Raw genomic sequence first — 21,833 nt, 5'->3', positions numbered from 1 at the left:
AGGTCACTCGCCATCTCAGCTTTTCCTTCACCCTTCAATCGACCACTCAACCTATGCCTCTATACTTCATTCTTCACAATTCCGTTTATTTATATAATTTTAAAACATGATTGAAGAGTTTGGAGAGTGATCTGCATGAGAATGGTCATTGGGACCCGTCACTATTGGTCTAGGGGTGGGGGGTGTTCACGTGACACCATTGGTGCCACTTCAGCATTACTAATGATGAGGAATGACCCATACCCCTTGGTCTAAGAGTGATCATTTTGAACTGGGAAAATCTTGATTGAGGATGGTGTTCGAATGAACTTTGAAAAATTTGTGTTTAATGTGAGAATCGACGTTGTTGTGATAGTATTTGTGGTTACTTCAAGAACTGAGCTTTTCTTCAAATATTTTCATCTTTTTGTCCAAATTTGTTTATGGATTGGATGGCCATCTTTTTTCTTCTTCATCATGTTATGAAGAAAATCACATTCTCGTTAATACCTAGAGACCCATATATTAGTTTTAAATTTTGTAATATTAATACCCTAGACAAATTCTATATTCACCATGCACAAGAGAAGTGTTGGGTTCATAAGATATTCCCTGCGCAAATACCCTATGTACGTTTGGGGTGAATGATTGCGGATGAGAGGATAACTTCACAAGGCAAAGCTTGGGTTCGGTCCTCCCAGGCCTTTTTAACTTCATGAGAAGTTTTCACCGGATAACCAAAACGTTGGTAAATGGACGATATTGCTCGATATGAGAATTGAATGTATAAAATACAAATGCATATCTCAAGAAGGAATCTGATCTTAGACTTTCTCATCTGAACACACCCAATGGGAATATATAGGGATGGCAGTTTGGATTCATTGTGAAAATTATTGGTTCTAGATGAATAAATTGTTAATGAGTTTAAAGTCTCAAGAATCGAGATATAACCTCTTTTGATCAATAAAAACAGGGTTCATGAGTTTTCTTCATTCGTATTATCTTTGGAGAATGATGCGATCATACCTATAGCGTACTTCTCCTCGGTTCATTTTGTTCTGGTTTCCCAATTACAATTCGTTTTGATCACATACCAGTTTGATTTACAACCCATGATCACAACAGTAATGATTTTCGTATATCTAACAAACTCGTAGAATAAAAGCATAAGTTACTCTAAATACTACAATCAGTAAACAAAATATAAAGCAACATTAATATAATAAAAATGTATCAATAGATGCAAAATGTGCTTAATAATATCAAAGTTTAAATCTAAAACTTATAAACCAACCTTACTAACTAATTCATATTTCATATACAGCTATACTGCTACTTTCCTTTTATTTTTCTAACACAAATATATATAGTTCTATACCCGTTTGATGCCCGAGTATTTTAATGTCATAATGCCATAAGTATTTTTTTCTCTTTCCATTGTAAACGACAGACAACTTGTCTAAAAAATAGCCAATGTGTGGGATGTTTCATCAAAAGGGTTCACATTTACATAGATATTATAACATACAATACGTTGATGCTATAGGTGTGACCACTGAATAGACTAGTCTAGAGTAAAAGGTCTTCCGATCAAGAGTTTGGTCTATTTACGGTCCCAAAATGTACGTTGTTAGTTGTTAGATATGGATTGCCATAAAAGAGAAAATTAGGGTCCTTCCATGTTGCAACAATGTTCTCTTCCAGGGACACTCCAACAAAAGCACCTAACCAAAAATCAATTTTAGACTAAATTATTATTATCAAACTAAAAATATCATGTTCTGTAAGTTTTGAATAATAAAGCAAAAGAGAACGTGGAGTGATATGCTCATCAAACAAATTTCATAGTAATGTGATAGAACTGAACGAGTTTTATCTTACCGTACTATCGTGTCTTTAGACGAGCGTTGATCTTAGCTGAGGGTTTTTTTCAGATTGAAAGACGAGTGTATCTTGATGTAATGAATTTAGCCATTAGCTTTTAAAAAGAAATATTGGAAGCAACCTCTCCTATATAAAACAAAAAAATCAAGTAATCAATCACCGGCACCAACTAAAAAGGAGTCCAAACCCCATTTGCTGCATTGGGGGTCAAGGTCAAACTTAATCAAGCCGACCCACCCCACTCACCCACCCAGATTCATCATCTTTGACTCCCAACAATATTATTATTATTATTATTATTATTATTATTATTATTAACCCAAACCAAACCCTCTTTCTTTCTTTCTTTCTTTCTTTCCCAATACTCTTCATCAAACCCCTTGAATCAATCGATCCTCATGGCTCCTCTGCTACTCATCATACTAGCAGCAGCAGCGTCGACCTTCACATCTCCGGTCACTGCTAATTCCGACGGCGACGCGCTTTACGGGCTCCGAAGAAGCCTCAACGATCCAGACAACGTACTTCAGAGCTGGGATCCCAATCTCGTCAATCCTTGCACTTGGTTCTGCATCACCTGTAATCAAGACAACCGCGTCACTCGCGTGTAAGTTTTGCTGCTTCAAAACCCTAATTTTACCCCCAATTCTGCACCTAGGCTTGAAACTGAACACAAAGGTGACTTTATTAACCTAGATATCACATATTTTTTGTTGGTGATTTTAATTTCATAGGGCTTTTTTGGGTAGTTAGGGATTCACTAATAAAAATGAGAAATTTGAAAAATATATACTGATGCAAGTTAGGAGTAGTGGATGCACACTTGATTAAGACAGTTCTGATTGCTGGTTAAAACGGGTGGCACCGCCGGTAGTTTATGGAGGTTATAACCACTACCGGTAATTACGGCGGTTATATTACTAGTACTAGCAGATTTATGGCAGTTATATAAGTAGCAAGGGTATTTATGGTAGTTATGATGGCTTTATAACCACCAACTACTCAATATATAACGTCATTTGGTTGTCTCTCGGGTCACGGAGTTCACAAAATACACATGCTCGTTTTTGTTAGAAGTATGAGTTTTATTCGATTGAAAATTCGGGAACCACCGAATTATTTTGATCTGAAAGTGTTTCACGACTCTCATATTATCCAAGTGTTACGAATCCCGAATCCCCAACATTGGTTAACCTAACCATAAATATGAAACCTAATTAGTTATGTTATTATTATTTATTTGCAGGGATCTTGGAAATTCTAAATTGTCTGGTCATCTTGTGCCTGAATTAGGAAAGCTTGAATATCTGCAGTACCTGTAAGCTCTTTTTATTAGATTTGTTCATTTAAAGAATTAGTTAAATAAAACTTTTAATTAAGTACCGTAACACTGTAACAGTCATGATTTATGATATATCATATATGTAAATTAATTAATTCAGGGAGCTTTACAAAAACAATATTCAAGGTTCGATTCCCGCAGAGATTGGTAACTTGAAGAACCTCATAAGTTTGGATCTTTACAATAACAATATCACTGGCAGTATTCCACCGACACTCGGGAAATTGAAATCTCTAGTGTTCTTGTGAGTTTGATTATTTACATTTTACAACAATGCTGATGACTCTATTGTTAATTAAAGTTATTGATTTGCCGATCATAGTCTGCAGGCGTCTTAATGATAATCGTCTAACTGGAAGAATCCCAAGGGAACTTATTGGTGTTTCAAGCTTGAAAGTGGTGTATGTGTTCGTTCTTTATTGGTTTATTATGTTTTATAACATGCGAGAAAATGACGTTAAAAACATGTTTTGTGCAGGGATGTTTCAAGCAACAACCTCTGTGGAACAATTCCTACCACTGGCCCGTTTGAACATATTCCTTTGAACAAGTAAGCGTTTTCCCATCTTGGCAATAACTTTGGTTTTTTAGTATTTCTTTTAGTAACTGAATGGTGGTTGTGTTTTGCAGCTTTGAGAATAATCCTCGTTTGGAAGGGCCCGAGTTGTTGGGGCTTGTAAGCTATGATACAAACTGCTCTTAAAAGCGTGTTCTAGTTGCTTTGTATGTCGAGTTTGCTGATTTTATAAACCTGCTATAAGTTGCAAAACTGTTGTGATAATGTATAACATCTGGATAGTTTGTGTTAGTGTATGTAAAATCTATGTAACGAGTTGGGATTTATAATTTTATTGTAAACTTTCAGTGGGACTTAAAATTTCCAAGTTATGGCTCATTCATAGCACATGCATGAAACATTAGTTGTATACTTGCTGGTTATAATGGATTAATGGCAACTTGATAGCATTCTCAATTTATTTCCTAAAAATGTATGTGGAAATTTGTAAATTATATGATATATTTATAAGTAGTTGCGAGTAGAGGAGAGATAAAATGTTATATGGTAAAGTTAAATTTAGGGTTTTACAGCTCACACCGCATACCATTTTAATATTTTTTGAAATCGCATACTATTTTAATATTTTCTGAAATTGGTTGTGAGTGAATGAGAGATAAATGATAATGGTAAAATTATAAAAGTGTATTATTTAATTGAAAAAGAGAGAAATTGTAGTGATTTTTAGTGTAATTATATGATATATATAGATATATAGTAGAGAATTGAATATGAATGCTTTAAGTTCTTATCAAATGATTCGAAAAGCTGAGATGTTATAGTTGGACAGCATATTCAATTATAAAACCATATATCAAACCTGTCAGGTACTCGCTAGATTTTAACCATCGGGTTTGCGGGTATACATGTCTATTACTAAGAATTTGTTCAAAAAAAGTTACTTTTAATGTACGATTTATTATATTTTTTAGATTATATAACATATTACTATGATACTATCTTTGTTTTGGTGTGTGCGATTTATTATATTTATTATAACATATTCAAAAAAGTCGTCGTAACCACCGCAATCATTGTCATTGTCGCTGTCTGACCATCACCGCCACCACCTCTGTCGTTTCTTGACCGCCACCGTCGTACCATTGCCATCACTACCAATGGTACCACCGCTAGACCACCGCCACCCTTGTCGCCTGACCGCCACCACCACCACTATCGCCACCGCCAACACCGTTTTCATCGCCGTAGTTACCACCGTCGCCATTGTAGTTTTTATTATTATTATTGCTAGGAAAATTGGATATTAATAATCCCAACTATTAACTATTTGTCAGTAATAATCCCAACTAACAATGTGACTGGTGACAATCCCAACTATCAGTTTTGTTACCAATAACAATCCCAGTTAAATAGATAGTTAACTTCGTTAAATTTTGATGATGTGGCATGTGACGTGGTGATTATTTGGCGGGTGAGTTGGACTTTTTTATTTTATTTTAAATCTTAATTATACATATCAAATTCTAATACTCTGATCCTCTCAAAGAAAATTAACCTAGTTCGTTTCTACAGTCGGCTCTTCAAATCGTTTTGTATCTTTCAATCCTCTCAATGAAAAGGTAAGTTTTCAACCCTTCTAGTTTTTGCAATCGTTTCTACAGTGACGATTTCAAGTTATTCCATTATTTATGTTTTGATTGCGTCTGCTTTTTTTGTTTTTTTCGTTCGAGCAAGAGGTTGTTCTTTCGATTTGCGTTGTTCGTTTAGGATCAATGGATAAGCCACAAACTGATGAGAGTGATTCGATGTCTGGTTCAGACCAAGACATCGATGAAGGTTATGTGGAAGGATTTGAGGATTATGGTCGTGATGAAAGAATTGGTTCTAAATTAGATACTGATGACGACGAGTGGTTGGAATCAGTTGCTGAAATAGAAAAGGTTAATAAAGAAGACGAGAAGTTACAAAACGAATTGGTTGAATGTTATTTAAAAGGAGCTGATGAATATGCTGTTAATGATATGGGTTATAGCAGTTATGAGGAGTCTGAAGGTGATGTTAATTCACCAGGGGAAAGTGAAGAAGATGACATTAGAGGAAAAAAGTATAAACAAGATATTCCTGTAGTAGATGAGCAAACAGATTGGAATAAGTTGATTTGGGTTGTTGGGACAAGGTTTCCTTCAAGAGACGCATTTAAGGAGGCTGTGAGAAAATATGCTATAACAAACGGAAGGAATCTTAGCGTCTCTGTTAGTGATAAGAATAGGCAAGGGAGAGTAGGTGTGAAATGTGACAAGGGGTGTGCATTCAAGCTTTACCTTTCTCTGGATGAGAGCAAGGCTTGTTATAGGGTTAAAACTGCAAATAACAAGCACACTTGTCAAAGAAACATGACAAGAAATAGACAGTTAACTTCTCGGTTTATAGCAAATGAGTTTTTGCCCTTATTCAAAGCCAAACCTCACTGGCCTGCAAAGGATATCCAAGCAGCTGTAAAAGAGAAGTTCAAGGTTTTGATAGAGACATGGATAGCTTATAAGGCCAAGAGATGTGCCCATATGAAGCTTCATGGTTCTATGAAGGAACATTATAGCAAGATAGGTTTTTACTTAGAAGCTCTAAGGTCTGCAAATCCAACTTCCACATTTGAACATGTGATAATCCCACCCGAAATTAGCAGCAATGCAGATGTATTTAAGAGAACTTTTGTTTGTTTTGATGGAGTTAAAAAGGGATTTTTGGCTGGTTGTAGGAAGATATTGTGCCTTGATGGTTGTTTTCTTAAAACATTTCTTAGAGGTATGCTACCGGCTGCTGTAGGAAGAGATGGGAATGACAAATATACCCTTTAGCTTGGGCAATAGTTGAAGGGGAGAACAATGATAGTTGGGCATGGTTTTTGTTGGAGTTAAAAAATTGTTTAGCTTTAAATGATGGTGGGAAGGGTTGGACACTCATATCTGATCAACAGAAGGTATGCATTGCTTTTTTATTTGGTCTGTGTTAGCTTTTACATGACATGATGCAGCTTTTTTGTTTTTTAATTGATTCTCTTTCTGGACTTTAGCCATATGTTTTCTTATTGCACATGGGATATGTACTTTTAGTCAACTCAGTTTTCAATTGTGAAGTCTTTCTTTTTTGATTTACAAGGATAAATTACTCATGTATTTAGATATATGTTTTTACAAGGATATGCACTTTTAGTCGACTCATGCATTTTGATTTACAAGGATACTTTAATTGCTATCAGATAGTGCTTAATATTGTATATTAGATATATACTTTTAGTTGGATTATAACTCTTGGACATATCTTTCTATTTTAGATATATTCTTTTAGATAGATTAAAGCTACTGGACATTTCCTTCTATGTTAGATATATACTTTTCTAGTCAACTAATGAATGAAACTGTTTTTCATTTGCAGGGATTAGTTAATGCAGTTGCGACACTGTGGACAAATGCTGAACATAGAAATTGTGCTAGGCATATCTTTGCAAATTGGCATAAAAAATTCAAAGGTGATGATTTAAAGGGACTATTTTGGAAAGTTGTTAGAGCCTATTGTGAGCCCGACTACAAAAATGCAATTAAAGAGATGAGAGTTCTTTCACCTGCTGCAACAGAAGCATTCATCAATCAAAATCCAAGATGCTTCTGCAGGTGTTTTCTTGATATTGAAACTAAATGTGATGTGGTTGTCAATAATATGGCAGAGACTTTTAATGGATATATCATTAAGCCTAGATCTAAACACATTATTAACATGTTAGAGGATATAAGGGTAGCAATAATGACAAGACTAGCTAAAATGCAGAAAGCAATGGGCCAAAAGGATGTCATTGTTTGTCCTAGGATACAAAAGAAACTTGATAAGGAGAAAGATAAAGCTTATAAATGTGTTGTATACCCATCATCATTTAATGTGTTCCAAGTTAAGGACTTGGATGATGTTTGTGTCGATTTGGTTGATAAAAGATGCACATGTAGAAAATGGGATTTAACCGGTATACCATGTTACCATGTATGTGCAGTAGCTGGGTTCATGCACAAGAATGTTGAGGAGTTTGCTAATGATTATTATACCAAGGAAATGTACATGAATTCCTATGCATTCACAGTCCCCCCTTTGTCTAGTGATAAATATTGGCCTCCCATTGATTTCCCTTTGGACCCTCCTCTAATCAAAATTGGTCCCGGTAGACCAAAGAAGAATAGGACGAAGGATCCGCACGAGGATCCCAAACGACTTGCAAAATTGACAAAACATGGGGTGAAAATGGGATGTAACAATTGCAAGTCTAAAGATCATAACATTAGGAGATGTCCTAATAGGGGTCAAACTTTAATTACACCAAAGCCAAAAAGATCCAGGGGGAGACCGAAAAGTGGTTCAAGGATTGAACCAGGTTCTAATAAAATATTTATTTGAATGAGTGTGCAGGTACTTCAACAAGAGGTGACAGGGGCATGGGCAGGGGTAGGGGAATGAGTAGGAGATGTCAAGAAGATGGTGGTTGGAACATATCTCAATCTTTACAAGAAGCTCAACAATCAACCCAAGCATCAAGTTCTATCATATTACCATAATTTTATATTATGTTTGAAATATTTCAATAACTTTGTAATATCTGGATGTTTTGAACAAGATATCTATTTGGCAATTTGGATGAGAATTTTGGTTTTCAACTTTTTTGGTTATTATGGTTAGATGCATGAATATTGATTTTGGCTTTGGGATGTTGGATTTGATCTTCAAGTTTTTACAAAGTATTTTGTGAAGTAGTATTAATGACATATAATAGTTAACGAAAACTAAAGTGAAAAAAGTGAAAGTAATACTTAAAAAGTGTATATTTATTATAGAAATCAATTACGTACAAACCTCAATTACATTTATATGATACAAACCTGGAAAATAATTTAATGGATTTATAGGAAAGATAAGATATTTAAATCTTTAAATTGATAAGATAACAACAAATTTCGTTTAGTGCAGCTGGCAACGGATTCAAGTGTTAAATTTGGGATTTGAGGTCACGAGTTCGAATCACGTTTAATGAGAAGTTTGTATTTAAATTTATATTTTTCAACCCGGCTAGATCCATTTCTCATAACCCAGGTCCGGTTTAAATGATCCAGACGTTTCTGGCTCAACCCGGTTTGAACAGTAACCACCCGGTTTAACAGTCACACGCCACGTCAAGCGCCATGTCATCAATAATTAACGGAGTTAACTGTTTTTTTAAATTGGGATTGTTATTGGTAACAAAACTGATAGTTAGGATTGTCACCGGTCAAATTGTTAGTTGGGATTATTATTGGCCAATAGTTAATAGTTGGGATTATTGATATCCAATTTTCCTTATTATTATTATTATTATTATTGTAAAACGTATTTTGAAAGAGTAGTGTTTTTATCATTTCTATTTCATTCATACAATTTTTTTTTGATACCCAACATAAAGTAATAATTCATTTCATTCCTATATGTTAACCAAACAAGACAAAAGAATGGTAATGATCTATTCCATTCATTCTTCCATTCAATTCCCCCTTCATTCCATTACCTCCAACCAAACATATCTTTTACCCCAAATAATATTTGCTTGATCATCACACTTTATAAGTGTGAATAGAAAGGTTTTTGATCATCTATATTTTGGATGGTTGTGGAATTATTATGCTGGGAACATGGGTGTAGCATCATATGTTTTGGTCGAATGCAATTTACTTAATAATCGTAGATTATACTTTAAAGTTTAAACAAACACACACCACTAGCCAAATTACATATAAAATATTACATATGCGATTTAAGAGCTATCATGCATGATGAAAATGTGTCATTTCAAATGAGTTTAAGGGTTTGCAAGTGTAGTTTTCACCAAATCGTCTATCCTTGATTTGAAAAACTGAGTATCACGGTCTCAAAAAAATCTCTTTTCGTCCTATAAACTTTAAGGTGTATGAAATTTCATATATTTAATTATTTTTTTATATGAATATGTCCTTTGTCTCTTTTGATTCAAATGAATAAAATCTCTTTTGCTTATATGATTATCAATCCAAGAAAAAATTGTTGGGATTGACGAGACTTGAACCCACAGCTTCCGTTTGACATGGCGATGCTATGACTGATTGAACTACAATAGCAGGAAAGTAAGGTGTACGAGAGTTATGTGATAAATAAAAAAAAATATAAATTTAGGAGTAAGTGGAGTTTGGCTGTCAATGATTCCTTTACCATTTCAAAGTTTCTTTCTTCCCATTTTTCTTTTCCTCTCTCAAAGACTCAAAACTGATTTCTATAACCATAATAATTGATTAAGGAATATATCTCACTTACACTTATTTTTCACAAATCTAAAAAAGAAAATCGATAGAGTTACTTATTTAAAAATAAACAAACAAACAAATAATGACGTGTTTTTATAAAATAGTATGTTAAATGCAAACGGAAGATGCAAAGAAGTAAAGAACTCTTCATGATGATTAAGAGTAAAAGAATTATTGAAACTGTACTGTATTTATAGTGACAAATATACAAGATGATTCTTACACCTTTCAAGTACAAGATATTTGCCCAATAATCAATAAAGTACATGTATTTATTTATAGTATAGGGGAGAAATAATATTTGGTGAGGACTAGGGATGAGCGTTTTCAGTATCGATACGGTATAGTACTGATATTTTCTGAATTTTGCATGAAATACCGGTACCGTATCGGTACTGAACCGAACATTTCGGTACCTGTACCGGTACTAAATATTTAGGATTTTTGGAATCGTACCGGTACCATCCCGAGCTCATCCCTAGTGAGGACTCTCTTCAACGACTTGATGATGACTTCTTCTGTCCTACTAGTGAAGATTTTCCTCGTTCTTTTTGCCTATGTCTCGTTAGCGTAAATGGTCCTCTCCTATAACCGTTTATTCTTTTGGTAACGATTATCTACGACACGGTACATCATATCGATTTATACGGCTTCACAAATAATCAATACTTACCTTGGTTTGTCAAATCTTATTATTTTGTAAACTAAAACATTTATACTATGAGACATAGGTAAAGTATTACTAATAATGCATTGTCTCTCGTATTGGCTTGTTCATGAGTTCGAAAATTTGACCCTAATCATGACAAGTTTTTTCTGTTTGAAACAAACACCGTATTAGTAAATTGAAATATTATTATTTGTATTATTATCATCATCATTATTATTATTTCACATAAAGTCTAAAATTCATGATTAAATTACAAACTTTTATAAAATGGACCCACTTAAATTGTAAAACTTAATTATAATTTTTCATTTATATTTTTATATAACGTATTAAGCCTGTTTAATTTATTACACAAAACACATTATAAAAAAAAAAATAATTATTATACAATCAAGCGATCTGAACATGACACATTTTTAAACACAAACACAAAGACCTAAATTCGATGTTATATTAATTCAAGAAAGTCGGTGAAATACGAAGGGAGCAGTTTTACGTTTTCAAGAATCAGATCGAATGATTTCTGTTTTTCCGATGTTTCATTTTCATTAAAATAATAATAAACACACCAACTTCCCAACTCATCTTTCCACTTGCAAATTTAAATTCCAGTCATCAAATTATATTATTATTATTATTATTAATTTTACCATTCTTTCTTCTTTGAGAGTACGAGAATCTAGAATGCTTCCTGCATGTTGGATTATTCACATTTAACCCATTTAATAAATGGGTTCAAAAGCTCACCAATTAGACTGACTGCTGGGATCCGATTATTATTATTATTATTATTATTATAATTTTAGGGTTTTGTGTCTCCGGTGAGTTTTCATTTTCCGATGATCATATTTTTAGAAAGGGGTTTTGATCTTGTATTCATTTCATCAATTCTTGATTAAAGATATTATCTTTTTAAGTAATGGGATCAAACGGTGAGCCTAAATCTGATGGATTGGGAAGACAAAGCTCAATGTATGATCTAACATTAGATGAGGTTCAACACCAATTAGGGGATCTTGGCAAGCCCTTCACTAGTATGAATCTTGATGAGCTTTTGAACAGTATTTCGAACTCGAGCCTCAATCTCACCCAAGATCTAAGAAAAAAGACAGTCGATGAGGTGTGGCGAGGTATACAACAAGGTAGACAAAACAATAATAGTAATAATAATCATAATAATAACAGTAGTAGTAAAAATAATGATGATGATCGAGAGAGACAACTGACGCTAGGTGAGATGACGTTGGAGGATTTCTTGGTGAAAGCTGGGAAAGTTGCAGGGTCGGGAACGAAAAATGTGGATTCAAATCAACAGTGGATGCAGTATCAGGTGCAACCAATCCAGCAGCAGCAAGTGTACGTGCCAGTTCATCATCCGGGCCAACAATCTTTGACTATTGGGGCGAACCCGATGATGGATTTGGGTTATTCCGAGACCACCCAAGTGACTTTATCTGATACGCAGACACCTGGAAGGAAAAGAGTTGCGTCAGGTGATGTGATGGAGAAGACTGTTGAAAGGAGGCAGAAGAGGATGATTAAGAATAGGGAATCTGCTGCACGCTCACGCGCGAGGAAACAGGTCTGGTTTGCATAAGTTGAGTTTGATTTCGACTAGGTGTTGTCACCATGTTGTAAAAGGTTACTTTTTGGTTAATAGGCGTACACACATGAGCTTGAGAACAAAATTTCGCGTTTGGAAGGGGAAAATGAAAGGCTTAAAAGACAGAAGGTATGTTTGATTAACTTAAAGAGTGTATATTAAGATGGGCTTTAATGATAATTCTTCTTTATCTTAAAACATTATTATTATTATTGTTACCTTTAGATAAGTATAGTTAGGACAGTTCGAAAAAAAGATAAGTATAGTTAGGATACAAAGTTATCATTGATAGTTACATATTTGGCGCTGACACACAGTCAGTCGGTTGGTCTTTCCTAACTACTGTGGGTCCCATGTGCAGGAGGTAGGGATGGTATTGCCGAGTGCACCGCCACCTAAACCGAAGTACCAGCTCAGAAGAACAAGCTCGGCTTCTTTCTAACAGGATATTTTTGGAGTTTTATTATTATGTTATTTAGAGGTGTTCCACCCCCCCCCTCCTTTTTTTTTTTCAGTTTTCCTTAGGAGACATGGTTATGATGCCTAGAGGTTGCTACTGTTGTTTCTTAGCTGTCTTGCATTGGCCTGTTATTGTGATCGCGTTGCTAGAAGACACTTTTCCTTGTATGTATTTACCTGAGTTTTTATTTTCATTTTATTGCTAAAATGTTTCTTTCTGCCTTGATTCTGTAGTTACCTTCAATAGACTAATAGCTTATACATGCTGCACTGACTCCGTAATTCCTATGTTTGTAAAATTGGGTCGATATTAATACCAGGATGAAAAGGTTTCTGTTACCTGGATGAAACCATATTGGCGTCTGTTGGTACAACACAACATGAACCATCACCATCATTTTAGGTGTGGCACTCGGGTTACAGATAGGTCTGGGAAGGCTTGAACCAGTCCAGAACTCTACTCAACCAGCCGGATTTTGTAGCAGCAACAGCTGTTAAACTCTCTGGCATGCCCAAAGGACAAATTGTCCCAAAAAGTCACTCGCAAAAAACTGAATATTGGTTTTGTTTTTCAAAAGTCCCGCGTAGCCCTTCTCTGTTCGTTTCAAAAAACAACAGTCTGCCCCTGTAATAAATGCAAATTGAATTTTAATAATTCAAAATATAATCCACTGGACGATAATGATTCGTACCTACAAGTGAAAAATGCTACTCCTTTCATTTTCGTTGTGCCAATGGTTAAAGTTTCGGTTGGTCCAGGACCTGGAAACATTGAACCCGTTAGCTCATCATGACCGGAGGCTCAAGTTCCAGGTCCAGACTCATTGTTAGAACCAGAGGATGCTGACGGGTCAGAACTCAGAACCATCTTCGGTCTTATCTTATGTAAAGTATTTCAGTTTAGTGCAACCATTATTTATTAAACAGGAGGGGTGTGCCTAGTTAAGGGATTGAGTTCTAGTTTTGTTATATATACTTTTTGTCTGTTTATTTAGAGTCAAAACTTCAGCGTAATATCCATTGCAATGTCATGGTTCTATAAATATAGACAACCATAGTACATAAGTTTCAACTATATAGCTTTACACTCGACTTGGACACCCCGACGGTACATAAACCCCCAAACAGCCCTAACCTTAATCTGGCAGGCTTTACACTCGGAAAAAAAAAAAAGAAAAAAGAAGGGACATATGGTTCAAAGAACCACAAACCAACCCTTTTTAACACCCAAAAACACACAAAAATCACTTAAAAATCCATAATTTAAAACCCAAAACCAATATAAAAAATACTTAAGCACATCAACTTCAAATAACCTCATTCTTTGTCTGCAACACTTGTGGTTAATGCATTCTCCGTTCCATGGCTAACTGTCGTCGCGCTAGTTGAATTAGCCAAGGACGTAGTTGACTCGGTCTCTTGGGACAAAATCACTTCATTGGCATCACTGGTTAGCTTTGACCCGGATGCTTCAGCTTGGAAGGTACCTTCTACATTGGCGTTGCTGATGTCATTCTTGTTCTGGGACTTCATTACTTCTGCATCCGTTGTGACTTTCATTTCACCAGAACTGTTAGTTTCAAGATCTTGATCCAAGACATGTAGGTCCTGTTTCATCTCATTAAAAGTAGATTCCACATGCTTGGAGTAAAAGTTCTCGTCTACAGAATAGAAAGTTTCAAGACGATGCTCCAATGCGTGTGAGCCTACTTTCATCTCACTAAAAGTGGTATCCAAATCCTTGGAGTAGGAATCTTCATCTATAAGTTGGTTGGTTTTGAGATCATAATCTGGGGCAGGCGGGTCCTGTTTCATCTCACCCGAAGTTGATCCTAAATCCTTGGATTTGTAGTCAGAATCCTCATCTCCAGACTGCTTAGTTTCAAGATCATGACTCGAGTCACGTGGGTCCAGTTTCAAATTTACCAAAGTTGCATCCTTGGAGTACGAATATTCATATTCAGAATGCTTCATATCCTGACTTGATTCATGTGAGTCCTGCTTTATCTCATCCAAAGTTGCAGCCTTGGAATACGAATCATCATCTTCCGAAGGCTTGACTTCAAGATCCTGACTTGATTCATGTGCGTCTTGTTTCATCTCCTCCAAAGTTGCATCTTTGGAGTAAGAATCATCATCTTCAGAAAGCTTAGTTTCAAGATCTTGACTTGATTCACATGGGTCCTGTTTCATATCATCCAATGTCACATCCTTGGAGTAAGAATCTTCATCTTCGAAATGCTTAGTTTCAAAATCATGATCCGAGGTATGTGGGTCTTGTTTAATCTCTTCCAAAGTTGCTTCCTTTGAGTAAGAATCTTCATCTTCAGGATGCTTAGTTTCAAGATCTTGACTTGATTCATATGGGTCCTGTTTAACCTCATCCAAAGTTGTATCCTTGGAGTAAGAATCTTCATCTCCCGAATGCTTGGTTTCAAGATCCTGACTTGATTCATGTGGGTCCTGTTTCAATTCATCCAAAGTTGCATCTTTGGACGAAGTATCTTCATCTTCAGAATGCTTAGGTTCAAGATCATGATCCAAAGCACGCGGGTCTTGTTTCATCTCTTCCAAAGTCCCGTCTTTGGAGTAAGAATCTTCATCTCCCGAATGCTTAGCTTCAGGATCACAATTTGTGTCACATGGGTTCTGTTTCATCTCATCCAAAGTTGCTTCCTTGGAGTCAGAATCATCATCTTCAGAATGCTTAGTTTCAAGATCATGGCTTAAGTCATGTGGGTTCTGCTTCATCTCATCCAAAGTCGCTTCCTTGGAGTAAGACTCATCATCTTCAGAATGCTTAGTTTCAACATTATGATCCAAGGCACGTGGATCTTGTTCCATCTCTTCTGAATGCTTAGTTTCAAGATCTTCATCTCCAGAAACCATAGTTTCAAGATCATGATCGACAACAATTGGGTTCTGTTTCGTCTCTTCCAAAGCCGGTTCTAAATCCTTGGAGTCAGAATCTTCATCTCCAGAAAATTTAGTTTCAATATCATACTCCTGTTCCATCTCGTCAAAAGTTGATCCTAAATCCCTGGAGTTAGAAACTTCATCTGCAGAATGGCTAGTTTCAATATCATGCTCTGACGTATGTGGGTCCTCTTTCATCTCATTCAAAGCTGACCCAAAATCATTCACACTGAAATCACCAACAGCATCCAGTTCCATTAGTAAATCTTCATCAATCTCTTTAATCTCATCTACGCCATCAACGTTACTTTCAATGCTATGAGTGTCACTTGCATACGTAGGAATTTCTTGTGCTTGAGTTTCAATATCAGCAACTTCAACCACATCAGGCTCTTGTATTTGCAAATTGTCCAAGTTGTTGCTAGTGATTTGCACCTGAAAAGAAATTTAGTGCAATGACAGTATCAGAAAACCAATTCAATAATTTAGAAAGACCTTGAAGTTACAGTCTTACCTGCACAACTTCACGGTTATCCTCTGATGGTTCGTTCACAGATGTGTCTAACAAGGGGACTTCTTCTTGTGGTTGTGATATATGTTCAACGTCTCGAGCCTGTTAATTAATAGAGAACTTCAAAAAATGAAAACTGAGTAGACTGTCTCTATCTATGTATCTCCCAACATATTTAATGTTGATTTCATGTAATTTTAGCCCCACCTGACTACTTTGAAAGAAGTTTTGTTGAACTTAAAGCTCAATTACCAACAGTATAGTACATAAAAGACAGCAGCGTGCTAATGTGATTATTGTCAAATAAATCAGTTTAATCAGTCAAAACTGTTTTGGTTAATATCGGTATCTTTTAGTACAAGTCAAAACGGGCCAGGTTGATCGTGATCTGCACACACTCTTTTATCCAGATTTTAATACTACAAATAACTAGTTAATGAAGTATGATTGCAAAAACAAGATTACTAAAATTATAACCAACATTGTTGAATAAAATGTATTAGAAGAAACCCGTTTGACAGTTGACATGTTCCATTTAAAAAAATAAATAAAAAAGTATCTGACCCATTTGAGATAAAGCAAAACCAAATCGACCATTCATAAGCAAATGGGTCAAAATTTCAACCCGTGGAAAAAACAATTATACTCTTAATCTTCAAATGTTACCTGTAGTTCTTCAAGATCCTCCGCCAATGGCTTATCATTAGATCTCGATTCATCATCTGGTTGAGACATTACATCTTCCTGGTGAAAGGTTTCATGAGATCTTGCGGCCAACACATGTTCTTCATTATCTGGTACAGCCGGCACCTGATTTTGAGCATCAGAGTGCTGAAAGCTTTCATCTTTATGCAAATCAACAAGGATTGATGAAGATGAGAGGTTTCTCGTAACAGACCGAGGGCTTAAATCATATACAGGCTCATGTGGCTGACTCGTTTCCACCAAAAAACTCGTGACATCTGTTTCAGTCCTCTCAATCGAGCTACCACGATCCAGAAAATAATCTGTTTCTGAAACTGATTCGGGTGCCGCCTCATCACCTTCTTTCTCATTATATATTTGCTCACTCGCTTCATCAGATGATGACGAGCCCGACCCACTGCTGTGCAAGTCTTGCTGATGTGTCAGTGTCACACTTTCAACACTTGTTCCCACCTCATCAGCTCCTCTTGGATCTTCTAAAGAAATCAGATCTGGTTGTAAAGAAAGGTCAATATGGTCTTTATTTTCAACATCACCAGCTGAAGAAACCGACTCTGTATCAGGTTCAGAACTCACTTTCGACTCACTAACTTCACTCAACTGTCTTTGAAAAGAAGAAAATCTCGTTTCATCAACATGCTCAGGTACAAAGTATGGTCTTGCATGACTAACATGATCAGATTCATGCTCTTCTACCTCAGAACCATGTTCCTCTTCTTCAACATGATCTTTATTTTCAACATCAGAAGAAACCGACTCTGTATCGGGAACCAAGCTCACCTTAGACTCGCTCGGTCCACTAAACTGTCTTTGAAACGAAGCAACATGATCAGACGCATGCTCGTCCACCTCAGAACCATGTTCCTCTTCTTCAACATGATCCTTATTTTCAACATCAGAAGTAACCGACTCTGTATCGGGTACAGAGCTCGTCTTTGACTCACTAAGACCGCTAAACTGTCTTTGAAACGAAGCCAAGCTTCGTTCGGGAACAAAATATGGCTTTAGCCTGCTTTCCTGCCTCTCGTTTCTAGAAGCCCCAAAAGAAGAGGACCCCACGTTAAAACTTTCATGCCTACGAAAAAACGGTTCTTTTGGTTGAAAAGTTGCAAATTCTTGTTGGAAAGTGTCCCCAACAAGATCCGGTTTTTCTTCACTTGAATCGTATGGAAGATCAAACGGGTTTCGTCTTTGCAATAACACAGATGGAGCAGACCCTGGGATGTTATCATTTGCATCATAATCAAAAGGGTTGTTTCTTGCGGTTGAAATAGGAGGAATATTCCATGAAAGGTCGGAACTTTCTAGATCTATTAGATTCCTTTCCGCTTGCATTCTCATGGTTTTCCGTGCCCTTCGCCTTGCAATAAGATTCTCCAACCGCCGGTTTCTTTCCAACTCTGATGTTCCCAAATTCATGAGATTCTTTTGATCATCTTCCGTCCATGTAATCGCGTCATCTTCTTTGTCAATGTGTTCTTTATTTTCAGTTTTCAAACTTTCATGGTTTTCAACACCCGTATCATCATCATCATCATCATACTCGCTACTAGTATCATCTGATTCAAGCGAATGCTCTGAAACCGCATCACGTGACACATGAGACGGTTGATGTGTTTCCTGTTCTTCCGAAAGAAGCGGATGAAGCTCATCCAGCATCGGAATAATATCAGCCATTGATGCATCTGGTGAAGAACTTTCTGCAATATCAGATCCCGAATCCGATCCATCATCATCGTCCTCATCCTCCTCCTCCTCATCATCATCATCATCATCATCATCATCGTCATCATCATTAGCACCACCACCATCACCATTCACTTTCCACAACAAACCAGAACTAGCATTCACCGGATCGGCCGAACCCTCCCATAACTTATCACTCTCCAACACAATATGCTCATCCTCCTCCGACTGCTGAAGCGTCGAGTAACGACTTCCCAACACCACTTTCTCTTCATCAATTTCCCCAAATTGCAACAACCCATCATCATTAACTTTAGTCATCTCCTCAAACGCCTTCTCCGCAACCTCAACTCTACTCCCATTAACCTCCTCACAAGGCAAACTCTCAACAGTTTCAATCCGACTCACAACCTTACTCTCCAGTTTCCGGATCCGGGTTTGTTCCTCGTTTTCAATTTCAGGTAAGTTCGGGTTACCAAAACTTAATAGGGTTCCAAGCAAAACAGCAGTGGAGACAAGAACAGGAGACGCAGATACCAAGATGGAGAACAATAAAGGAAACAACTTTTGCATCAAGAAGAGAAAAAGAATCATACCCACAAGAAACGGATGGTTAACAAGTGATCTGTAGCAGATGATGATTGAACTGGTGGCATACTTCCGGAACAAATCAGCACCCATTTTAAGTTATATGCAAGATCGATCGATCGATAGATGAATCAAGTATTAGTTAGTAAGATCAAACAGTTGGTGCCTTCAAATTGAAAGATTGAAATTGGGATTTTGGGAAATGAAGTCACAGGTTGGCATACACAATATGATATCAGTGTTGAATTGTAAAGGTCTGCGTGGGGCGGTGCCGGTAAAAAGATACCATTTCAATGTTTTCTCTTTTGCTTTTCAAACTTCCAAAAGAGAATTTCTATTTGCGTTATTAGCGGGGTAAATGTATTTGGACCGTTTCTAAAAACTATAACGCGGTCAGTGTATTTGGGCCGTTACTAAAAACCCGGATGGGTTTTGTGGGTTGCGGTTGGCCCGGACCGATTGACCCGGCGGTGTGAACAGGTAAAACCCATTTTTTATTAAATCCAAAATGAAATGTGCATGCTAAGATTTGAATTTGGGGCATTTCAGAGATAGAAGATTTATTAATTATCCCATAAACCAACTAACCAAGCTTTATTGATTTCTCTATTAATTAAACATAAATAATATATATTTAAAATGCAATATATAAAACATAAATAAACATTAGAGTTTATTATTATTATTATTTTGTTATTATTTGTTATTATATGTATATGAATTATATATATGTAAATGTAAATATATATTTAAATTATTCATGACGTTTCGCAATAATGCGTTAAATATCCAACTTATATGTAACATTCGTTAATTTTCAAATACGAAAACCCGACCCATTTTAAATTTTCGGTGTTGTTTAGAAAGATAAATATAATATGTGTATATAAACTTTTATCTCAAGTTTCGTTTAAAGTATTTTATGGTCATCAATTTTTATTGAATTCGTTAAACCGACCCGTTTGATCGTTTTGATATAGCTTTGTTACTCGTTCATCATTAATATTATATTCCCGACAATTTACGATTACTGTTCGTTCATTTTCTATTGTTTTCGATCAATAAACAAAACTTCGGGAATTTATGTTAAGCAATACGTAAACTAATCGGGTAATATATGAAAAGTATCTAAGAATTTTAACTTTTATTTCATTTCAAATACTTTTCAAAGGTAAAGGACTAACTTGTAATTATATATAAATTCTGATTTTACAAGATCTAAAAATTGAGGGGCTAAAGTAAAAAAATTGATTTAAATAATAATATAATAATAAAATATAAAAAACCCAGCCCTTTCTCGCCCCCCCTATTCCGGCGAGCCGCGACGGCTCCGACCACCTCAAAAGCGCGCCTTTCAGTCTTTCCTTGACCCGGTAATCTAGCATAACGTATTTGGATGGCAATAACCAACGATAATTAACATTCTAATTATAATATAACGTCCTAATCATCAAATTAATTCCCGTAACCATCGCCGGATAATCGGCCAACACCAATAACGACCAATTGACGAGTTACGTTGCAATTACAAGTATATAGAACCCTAAGCATCGACTAATGTAACATCCGCACTTCTGAAAGTAATAAATAACAGAGAGTTTATTATTAATCGTGTGTTGTTAGTTTATTTGTGTGTGCAAATGTTTCGATAAGGATTGGAATAGGAATGGAGAGTGGGTGGTGGGGCCCATAACCCACTATATAAACCCAACCCACCCACCATTTCACCATTTTATCTCCCTCCCCACACACTAGAAACACACACTTTTCTCTCAAACACCCGGATCCAAATCCGAGCAAAAAAAAGGTGAATCTCGTGTTCAACGTCATCAAGCAACAAGAAACGCTTAGAAGATCCTCGTGTTGTCCATATCCGAACTCGAACCCGAAGCAAAAAGGTAGGTTTCGGTTTAAATGGTTAAGTTTTACGGTTAGAATCGGTATGCAACCAGATATGATGATAGACCGGGTTGTGAAATGTAAGAAAAACATAAACTTGGTGAGTTATAACCTCACGGGTGTGTCGAATGACAGAAAGGTGATGTCCGAACCTCATAAACGCGGGTACACAAAGTTGGTACAACCCAAAACCCATAAAAATGGCAAAATCTGGTCCTAAGGATGAGTCTCGGAGGAAAATGGCTTTAAAATGGTAAAAACGAAGAAAGGCAGAAATTTCGCATCGCATGGCCATGCGAAGCGAAACGTTCCCATGCGAAGCGAAATGCTTCCATGCGAAGCGAAACGAAACCTCCCATGCGAAATGGTTTAAGTTGTGACCCGATTCATTTTCTGATGCTTTTTTGCTAAAGGACTCTGCCCCTTGGACCCTACTAGGGGCTGCCGCCCCTAGACCCCGCTACCAGGGGCGCTGCCCCCAGACCCCCCGTTAGTTGAGGGTTTCATTAACTTAGATGTAGGAAGTAGTAGCAATGGATAATTGACACGCGTAATGTATTGCACAGTTAGCCGTGCACAACTAAGGCAGGGCATTACCATCAACGGCGAGAGAAACCGACTCCAGGTGAGTTCTAGCCCCTTTATCTGTTATGTTTCCGGGGCTGTGTGCATACTCCTATGTGGTAGATAATACGCTTACTTGATTGGTGAGTGCATGATACGCGTA

The 21,833-nt window shown here is 36.4% G+C and overlaps 4 protein-coding genes across 4 annotated transcripts; 3 read left to right on the top strand and 1 right to left on the bottom strand.

Moving 5' to 3' along the window:
• The first annotated feature begins 2,264 nt into the window (after positions 1-2,264).
• On the top strand, positions 2,265-3,995 carry LOC143565223 (leucine-rich repeat protein 1-like). Its single transcript, XM_077052259.1, has 6 exons — positions 2,265-2,473; positions 3,113-3,184; positions 3,309-3,452; positions 3,538-3,609; positions 3,687-3,758; positions 3,839-3,995. The coding sequence occupies exons 1-6, from the start codon at positions 2,265-2,267 to the stop codon at positions 3,909-3,911; spliced, it is 642 nt and encodes a 213-aa protein (XP_076908374.1). The 3' UTR covers positions 3,912-3,995.
• Positions 3,996-5,497: 1,502 nt separating this feature from the next.
• LOC143565212 (uncharacterized) lies at positions 5,498-8,320 on the top strand. Its single transcript, XM_077052252.1, has 4 exons — positions 5,498-6,527; positions 6,653-6,702; positions 7,158-8,016; positions 8,175-8,320. Exons 1-4 carry the CDS (start codon positions 5,498-5,500, stop codon positions 8,318-8,320), a joined length of 2,085 nt encoding a protein of 694 aa, XP_076908367.1.
• Positions 8,321-11,658: 3,338 nt separating this feature from the next.
• LOC143564944 (ABSCISIC ACID-INSENSITIVE 5-like protein 2) lies at positions 11,659-12,797 on the top strand. Its single transcript, XM_077052083.1, has 3 exons — positions 11,659-12,321; positions 12,400-12,471; positions 12,704-12,797. The coding sequence occupies exons 1-3, from the start codon at positions 11,659-11,661 to the stop codon at positions 12,782-12,784; spliced, it is 816 nt and encodes a 271-aa protein (XP_076908198.1). The 3' UTR covers positions 12,785-12,797.
• A 1,321-nt stretch (positions 12,798-14,118) lies between these two features.
• On the bottom strand, positions 14,119-19,300 carry LOC143565201 (uncharacterized). Its single transcript, XM_077052248.1, has 3 exons — positions 16,895-19,300; positions 16,232-16,330; positions 14,119-16,152 (listed from the first exon to the last, which is right to left on the bottom strand). The coding sequence occupies exons 1-3, from the start codon at positions 19,298-19,300 to the stop codon at positions 14,119-14,121; spliced, it is 4,539 nt and encodes a 1,512-aa protein (XP_076908363.1).
• Between the last annotated feature and the right edge of the window lie 2,533 nt (positions 19,301-21,833).

Source organism: Bidens hawaiensis, unplaced genomic scaffold (genome assembly GCF_021521415.1).
Source record: "Bidens hawaiensis isolate Kalapana, Puna unplaced genomic scaffold, B.hawaiensis_p1.1 tig00001206_1, whole genome shotgun sequence".
Lineage (NCBI taxonomy): Eukaryota > Viridiplantae > Streptophyta > Magnoliopsida > Asterales > Asteraceae > Bidens > Bidens hawaiensis.
Note: the sequence above shows the minus strand (reverse complement) of the source record. Positions and strands in the feature narration are given on the sequence as shown.